Consider the following 8,814-nt stretch of genomic DNA (forward strand, 5'->3'; position numbering starts at 1 on the left):
AGTTGTTTATAAAGCTGCTGAAGACGGTAGATAAATCATCATTTGTTTGGATGAGACTGAATGTCGGCTTTTTTTTATCAAATCTTTCAATGGTAGATAAACATCACATTTATTAAATGCCACCTCTGGCTTTTATAGCTAACACATAAATATGCTGCAGCTGCCCCAGACCCTAAATCAAATATTTTGATTAAAAATTTCTCCCGCAAACCAAACGTTAATTAAAAAAGTATGTACAGTGACAAAAAAATGACTGGTGTTAGTTGCGTGCTAAATCCCATACCGGACTGTATGTTTATCAGCTTGGAGGAAAACACCTTTCATGTTTAGACGCAGGGCGCGCGCCAAAAAATAAAGAAAAAACACAACTAGTCATTTTAATTAAGGGTCTGTTTGGGGCAGCTGCAGCTTATCCAGCTTCTGCTGATAAGCAGCTTATCCTGATAATCTGCTGATGATCAGCTGATCCGGATAAGCTGTCTGGCTGTTTGGTTGACGTTTATAGAAAACAGCTGATTCTGAAAAATTGACCATTTTGCCCCTGTTCTGAATAAGCAGTTTAGCCGTTTGGTCAGTGCGTTTTGTAAACAACTTTTTTGGAAATTTTTTTTTAATTAAATGAATAATCTGTGCAGCATAATTTATTTTTTTCTCAACAAAATTAAAGATCACTGTTCAGAGAAGAAAATACCAAAAAGATCATTTATATTTATATAACTAAAACATATCTGATCACATCAAACGAATATGTTTAGGGTACACTAAAACATATCAGATATAAACTATGTGCTTATGCATGCGGATGAGCAAGAGAAAGAGGCAAAGCTAAAGTATCACAGTGAGAAACTTGCTCTTGCTTTTGCTTTTTTAATATTACCTTCTCGGACAACCATCAGGATTAAGAAGAATATTAGGATTTGCGGAGATTGTCATCTTGCAGTAAAACTTGTATCCAAGGTAATAAAAAGGGAGATTATTATAAGAGATGCACATCGGTTTCACCATTTTAGTGCAGGCAAATGTTTAGTGCAGCTTTATATCGCCAAAGTGCTATATATGTAAATATGAAAATTCAGGTGTGAGATATGTAGACATATAAGAGTTGTGTGCTGGGCATGTAAATTCTCTTTTATTTTAATTATTATTTTTTTGGTTTCTAGCTCTTTTGGGGAGCTCATTCTTTTCTGAAAGATGGGTCCAAAAAAAGTCCACTTCAACTCTCCAAGTATGCTATGTGATTGTAAAATACTTCTACCTATTTTTATGTATAAATGTAAATCCAATACATTGACAAAAAGAAGAATAGAGTTTGATTTGTAACAACCTGTATCATCATTTTTCTTTTCTTGGTCTCACAAGCATCAGGTTCCATTCCAATGGATGTAGATATTAAAGTGCATTCCTAAATTCCATTCAAATTATTTGTGTCTTGTAATATATCCAGTGATTTCTTACAGAAAGCTGGAACTGGACATTAAGGCTGATATCTTTTGAGAATTTCATGCTGTAAAAACTGGTTCAGCAATTAAATCCTTTTTCTTAGAAATACAACTAATTCATCTAATAGTGCTTTAGAGCTGTACGGCTTTTCGGGCTTGCTTTATTAACAGCTTTCTTGGCTTGCTTTATTAAAGGAATCAGCTTATTCAATCACTTCCATGGATTGAGTAACAAGGTAGAGAAGGCCAGTATTGGTTAGAATTAGGGGCATTTCATACTTCCTAATTTCTATATATTTACATATCCAACAGCTAAATTTTACTTTTAACATTTATACCACCCAAATCTTTCTTATCACATCAAAAATATCCCCATTTTAACTATTAATAAGTGAAATACACCTTTTTGTGCATATATATGGTGTCATATATAAATGCATAAAAATTAAGGTGCTAGATATGTAAATGCATAAAAATTGAATGGTATTTATGTAACACTTCATTAGAATTATTTGGATTCTACCACTTTTCATCATAAACTTGCCAGTAGCACAAAGGCCCTGCTCCTCTCCATGAATCAGGGAAAATAGTTTAGAGGTTTTGTGACTGATTTCACTTACTGTTTGCTTTAAAGTTTGTTTAATCCTGCGTCGAGAGCGAGAGGACAGGGGAACGACTGCGATCCGGCTTTGAACGGAGATGAGAGGGAGAGGCGAAGCTCCTAGCCGGGGCTTTGAACAGAGACGAGAGCGAGAGGACTGCGATCCGGCTTTGAACCGAGACGAGAGGGAGAGGCGAAGCTCCTAGCCGGGGCTTTGAACAGAGACTAGAGCGAGAGGAGAATCTACGGTCACGGGAGAGGCGAAGGAAAAAAGCAAGGTCACGGGCGTAAATTGAATTGGAAAATGCGGACTGCGGGCTGACACGGACCGCGGGGCGCCCGCGGTCCGTGTCTTTTGCAATTTATAAAACACATTTTTAAATAATCTTTTCATAAGTGGGTACCAAACAGTTATAAGCTGTCCCAAACGGGCCCTAAGTGGGTTTACATCGCTATCGTCAGCTTTTAATTTTATATAAATATTTGTTCAAAATGGTATAGTGATATTTTTTTGTGTTGTTAAAAATCTTAGTGTTATGAATGTAAATATTAATTATTTAGATGATATATGTGTAAATACACAAGAATTACGTGATATTTATGTCAGTGCCCCAAAAACATTTAATTTAAATTCTTCAATAAAATACAATATTTGAGATATATATACATATATATATTATATAAAGAGAAAACAATTTGTATTAAGTGCTTGAGAACTTATGATGATGAATATTAAAATTTATATATATGGTCGGAAGAAGCTGCACTCATATTTCAAAAAGAAAGACAAAATTGCACGAAATGGCCTAAGAGACAAGTTAAAGAGACCTTGCTTACTCTAAACAGAACAATTAGTGTTAGTTGGAAATTATTAAAAGAAAATTTATGAGCTTGGATTATGGGAGTCTCCTGTGGAGAATTGCCAGCAAAGAAAATTATAGTAATACAACTCGCATTATACAGGTTTCACACTCCAAATTGTAACTTGTATCATAGTTCCACTAACTGAGATGCAGACGAAATTCGAACGTCGATTCCAGAGATTACGTCTTGATTGACACCAACTACTGTGCATAGCTTCGGCAGAGCAACAGATAAATCTACAGCACTCTCAGATTCCTTCTTCTTCATCACAGGCTGATCATTCTGTGAATGGCCAAACAATTGATTCTTCGTTTCAATGCAGGATATGAGATCATCCGTTGTGCGAGCCTTGCTCATCCTATCAATCAGATCATCAGCCTCCATGGTTTTCTCTGCTACACTCTTATCCAACTTTTTTGGCCTTTTCAGCTCCCTATAAGCATCTAATTCATCATCATTTGCTGAAACCCCAACTTCATCGCTGATATGCTCCCTTTCCTGCAACGTCCTCAACTTTTCATTCACCAGGTTCCTTATCCTCTTCCTCATCGTATCTACTCTTCGGGGATTAAACTTTAGCTTTACTTTCATTAATGCGACCAGCTTCTGAATCCTGTCCTCTGATATGTCTTCCACTGTGGACGGGTCATCACTTGTTGAGAATGTCTCCTCCAGCAAGCTAGCATTGTACAGATATCTCTCAAAAGCTTCGTTCTCTACTTCGATGTTCCCATGGATATGCTCCCTCAGCTTTGAAAACCTCCATTTGTTTATGTTAATGGCGTCCTTACCAGCAAAAAGAGTCTATTATTTCATGGCACCGAGCAATCGTAATGTAACATGATGAAAAGGCCCTTTGGGATAACTTCTGCTTTTGTTTTTGTTTTGCTTATGCTATTATGTAAAATAAAATATATTTGATATATTATAACATGTTTAGTTATTTTTAAAAATATTTAGAATAATTTGTGATGTTTTAGAGTATTTTTAAAAACAAATTATTTTATTTATGAAAATAAAATATAAAAACATACAAAAAAATGTATTGAACAAACATGTTTTTAAAATAAAATAAAAACAAAAAGTAAGAAATAAAGAACAAAAGTAATCCCAAACAGACCCGAAGAAAATGTGAAGTCTCTGAACCTTTCTTGTAAGAGCCTTCCTTCCTCTTAGAGAATTAGCAACAGCAGTGGAAAGCTGTCGAAGAGAAGTCAATCTCCAAGAAGCCCTGCACTTGTTTGAATATATTAGCAAGCTCAGCAATTTTCAGACTGGCGTATAGTTTTAAGAGAAATTTACATACATACCACACAATTTTTATGAATTTACATATCCAATGCCTAAGGTTTGATATTTACATTTATAACACCTTGGTATTAAAAACCTATGCGAATAGGTGTGTTTCACCTTTAAAAGTTAATGAAAATGATATTTTTTATGTGATCTCAAAGGCTGCAGATGAAAGTTTTGAGTATTACATGTGTGGAATGTATGTAAATGTCCCCTACTTTTAATTTCCAGGACTTACCCACTTGAAGGAGCATCAGTGGGCGGCGGCTCAAATGAAGCAATCATAGAAGATGGAGGCTTGTCCGGTAATGTGCTATTCTGTTTGAGTACTACAAATTGGTCCAAGATGGCAAAAGAGAAAATGCGATGTTATAAAGAGCATTTTTCTGAAAACATTGGCTTCTTAACTTTAAGATTCTACAAGTTTCGATAGTTTAAATAGGAAGTGGGTGCTTTGGTGAAATTAAAATAAAAATAAAACTTGGAATTTACACCCAAAACTAATAGGTTTTTGATGAAATTGTGCTAACATTCTTTAACAGTTGGAACAAATCTATAAGGATTCTAAACCTGAGGCCCCACCAAAAAGTTGAGTCCCAAAACCAACAAAAATATGAAAACTGCTGAAAGTGATATAAACCGAGTTTAAAAAACCAAGTTTCAAATCTTAAAAAAAAAAAAAAAACTTTGAATTTTGCAGTTAGAAATTACCCAAAATCTATGGTGTACCAGAAGGAAAAAAATTTGCACCATACAAATCATTGGGGGAAAAGAATACGACCAACAGTTTGTTCTCAGAAGAACCAAACAACAATCTGGAATTCATAAATAATTTAACTGCTGCTACAATCAACTAAGAATTGCAAATAATAATAAAAAAAAAGGGATGCAGCAGTGATCAAGGTTCATACCATGAATAGGGCATGGATTCTGAGCTTTAGCACAACAACTCTTACAAGACTGGAATGGGCATCTGCAAGATAAGCATGAAGAACCTCCATGGAGTAAGAAACAGAGAGATGATTTGCAATCTACCAGATTACATAATGCTCAATAAAATCATCAAATGTGTGCTCGAGGTTCATATGTATAATTTCACTTTCATATTTTCTGGAAAATGAGAATTAATTTCATTCTCCAAAAATGTCAATTAGCAACTTCGTAATCCATATAAAGGTCAGTTTCCACTTTACAGATTTCTATTTACCACAACCATTACGAAAGAGTAAAGAAGAGCTCTAGTCTTTGCTTGGATTCAGTCTACGCAATTCAGTAGGTTATATGGATGAGTTTGATTACTTATCAATATTTGGTTGCACTAAAACCCAACAAAATCATTCTTAATATATTTCTTTTTATAGTCAAACCACAATCTGTATGGCTTCCTCACTCTCATTTGCGTGGAATCTTATTTAAATTCTTAATGTGTTTAAATATACAATTATATATGATTGAGGAACGCAAAAAATTGAGAATGTCAACTATAAGAAAATTAATTAATTACTTTGTTTATCTCTTAAAAATCCCCTATAATTTATTCATTATTCTATTCATCTATTGCCAAACAATTATATCAAACAACGGAACTCAGTTGACTATTTAGTTTTGTCATTCAATCAGTCATGACAACAGCAATAACAAGCCTTCATCCCACTAGGTGGGGCCGGCTACATGAATCCTTTTTCTCCATCGTGTCCTATTGACTGTCATATGTTGATTTAATTCGAATAAATTAAGATTATTTTTTATACAACAAGCCCAAGTCTTTTTAGATATACCTCAGCCATTCTTAACATCAATTGAATCTCAAACATCTACTATCCTAACTGGATTATCAGATGATCAACGTTTAATGTGACCAAAGCATCTAAGACGTGTCTTTCTAAGCTTGTCTACCACTAAAGCTACACCAACCCTTTCACGGATACATTCGTTTTGCATTTTGGCATTTTGTCTCTAAGTGTCGTCAAGCCACTCATCCACCTAAGCATTCTCATCTCAACAACACTTAACTTAGTTTTACGCTTCTCTTATATAGGCCAATATTATGTGACATAAAGCATTGTAAATCTCACCAACATCTTATAAAATTTTCCTTCAAGTCTAATTGGCCCTTTTCTATCACACAATAGGCCCTATAAATTCCTCCACTTTAACCATCCAACTTCACTTCTATTAATAGCATCCCCATCTATATCAACATCCCTTTGAAAAATAGACCCAGGATATCTAAAACGTTCACTCCTTTTATTAATGACTCTATACACCATTCAAGCAGTTATGACGATTTTAACTTCAGAATTTTATTAGTAATAAACTTTAGCAACTACAATGAATAAAAATATTATAAGTTAATTGTTTTATCTTCATGCATTTAACTTCAAACAGGATAATGCTTGCCCTAAAAATATATATGACAGGCTACTTATTAAGAGCCCGTTTGGGGCAGCTTATAAGTGCGGCGGCATTTTGAAAACACCGCATAACCGTTTGGTTTGCGCGTTTTTGAAAACGCTGTATGTCGTATTTGAGTTTTTTACACTAAACGCATGCCACGGGTCAACCCCTGCAGTCGACATGCGGGGCCACATTTCAGGATAAGTTGCTTATCCTGAAACGCATAAACTGCCCCAAACAGACCCTAAATTTGATTAAACAGGATTAGTCAATCTTTACAAGACATTTGGGGATGCAGAAGGAAATTTCTCCTCATGGTGGCTAACTCGCATCTTTTTTGTTGCCTTGACACAACCTTGCATTGCATCTTCTCTATAATTTCAAATGTATTATAACTATTCTAATATAAATAGATGATAAATCATGCTTTTTGTATTAGTTGTTAATAGAGCAGCCCAAGTTCAACGGTTCAAACTGAAGTCACAGTGATTCAAACATAATTTTAATATTAGTAGTTCTTCGCATTTTCACTTTTACCATAATTTTTTTTTGAAGCAAACTGATTGAAATTAGTAAATTAGGGCTTAACTATAGTTTTCTATTCTCACTGTTCGCGTTCTATTAAGTCCATGCTTGTGTTCTTAAATGTCATTTTTTGTCAAGGAAATTCTTATTCATTGTTAAGCAATATAATTAAATTTTTTTGTTGTATAATAGGATAATAACATTCGAAACTGGCAATAATAGGGTTGGTAAAAATCCCATTAAAAATGATATTAAACCACCTTTATGAGTATATGTTACAAATTAGAGGAAAAAAAAAGCAATTGGAGAAAGAGGTATTATAGAATTTCATTGCCATATTTGTCAAAGAATGCTTAAGAAAAAATATTTCAGGTTTTAGAGCTCATTTTCTCAGATATGGGCAAACATTTGATCATGCCCCAAAATAACATCCAAACAATTTTAAAAATTACAAAAAGCAGACGGTGGATACTAACCAAAAAAGAAAGCCCTATTTAAAAAGGTTCTCCTTCCATCTTCTAACCAAAAGTGGCCCCAACCATAGCTCATAATTCAGCGGACATTTGACCAAAAAAAGAGGAAAGCATGCGACGACTAAAAAGGATTAATGAATGCTCATGTGATAAAGAATTTTATTATTATTATTATTATTACTAATGCATGTTTTTCTTTTATCATCATAAAATTTCTTGTGATTGATATGCATATGGCATTATTCATCACCCTATAATGCGTCTAGTAGAAATTATTTGGATTATATATTTTAAATTAATAATTTACAAAATATAACAATGTATTTGTTGGCATCAATTTTTGGATATCGTAGGTGTAGGGTGTCCACCTGTGATCTACGAAAATTAGTTATCGTGCCATGCACAAATTTGACTCAAATTGACCTGAGCACCTGCAAGCTTATTCATATGGCCCCAAACGACGAAATGGACAACACGAGTGAGTTTGGAACGTCGATTCCACTTGGAAAAGACACTCGTTGCACCACGATTTCGCGTACGGGCTTAAAATATGCATATTATCATTTTTTTTGACACGATAGTCGAAAAAGTGATCCGAACGACTCCGGACGACCAAACGGACTACACCGGTGCGTCCAGAACATCATTTTTACCTAAGGGACACTTTCATTTTATCGCGATGACGTGTTCAGCAAAAATGCATGGAGAGAGGTTGATTGAATAATAATAATAATTATTATATTATAATAATATTATATATATATATAACCGTAACTCTCTAAAAGAGGGAAATGAAATTTTCATTTTTCATTTCCCTCTCTTCTCTCCTCCCTCCTGAAAATTTCATTTCCCTCTCTTCTCTCCTCCCTCTCTCCTCTATTCTCTCTCTTAAAAAAAAAAAGAAACGGTAAAAAAATGGCTGAGAAGCAACGTCTCTCTTCCCCAAGATCGCGTCTCTCTCGTTCTCCAAAACTCCCGTTCGCAAGAAAGAAAGGGGCTCTCTCCATCTTTTTCGCCAAAAAGGCATCTCCTCACGGAAAACCACTCGCACCCCTCCTCCGGATCCGCGAAACCTCCCTGATCGCTCTACTCCGTCGCCGGCGCCGCTTGCCGCCGGTCCTGCTCCGTTGCCGGCGCCGCTCGTCGCCGGAAGCACCTCTCTCTTTCTTCTTCTTCTTCTCCTTCTTTCTTTTCTTCTTCTTCTTCTTCTTCTCCTATTTCT

General features: G+C 35.0%; 1 protein-coding gene across 3 annotated transcripts in view; it reads right to left on the reverse strand.

Moving 5' to 3' along the window:
* Positions 1 to 2,795: 2,795 nt before the first annotated feature.
* Positions 2,796 to 8,814, reverse strand: part of LOC110032920 — a 13,699-nt gene continuing 7,680 nt past the window's right edge. For 2 of the 3 annotated variants that reach the window (XM_020736729.1, XM_020736713.1), the window contains exons 3-6: positions 5,109 to 5,170; positions 4,436 to 4,526; positions 4,051 to 4,135; positions 2,796 to 3,708 (exon numbers count right to left, since the gene is read on the reverse strand). In XM_020736729.1, coding sequence (XP_020592388.1) covers positions 3,031 to 3,708; positions 4,051 to 4,135; positions 4,436 to 4,526; positions 5,109 to 5,170 — 916 coding nt within the window. In that variant the 3' untranslated portion in view covers positions 2,796 to 3,030. The remainder of the gene's footprint in view (positions 3,709 to 4,050; positions 4,136 to 4,435; positions 4,527 to 5,108; positions 5,171 to 8,814) is intronic. The other variant, XM_020736722.1, reaches the window with a different exon arrangement.

Source organism: Phalaenopsis equestris, unplaced genomic scaffold, assembly GCF_001263595.1.
Source record: "Phalaenopsis equestris unplaced genomic scaffold, ASM126359v1 Scaffold000002, whole genome shotgun sequence".
NCBI classification, from domain to species: domain Eukaryota; kingdom Viridiplantae; phylum Streptophyta; class Magnoliopsida; order Asparagales; family Orchidaceae; genus Phalaenopsis; species Phalaenopsis equestris.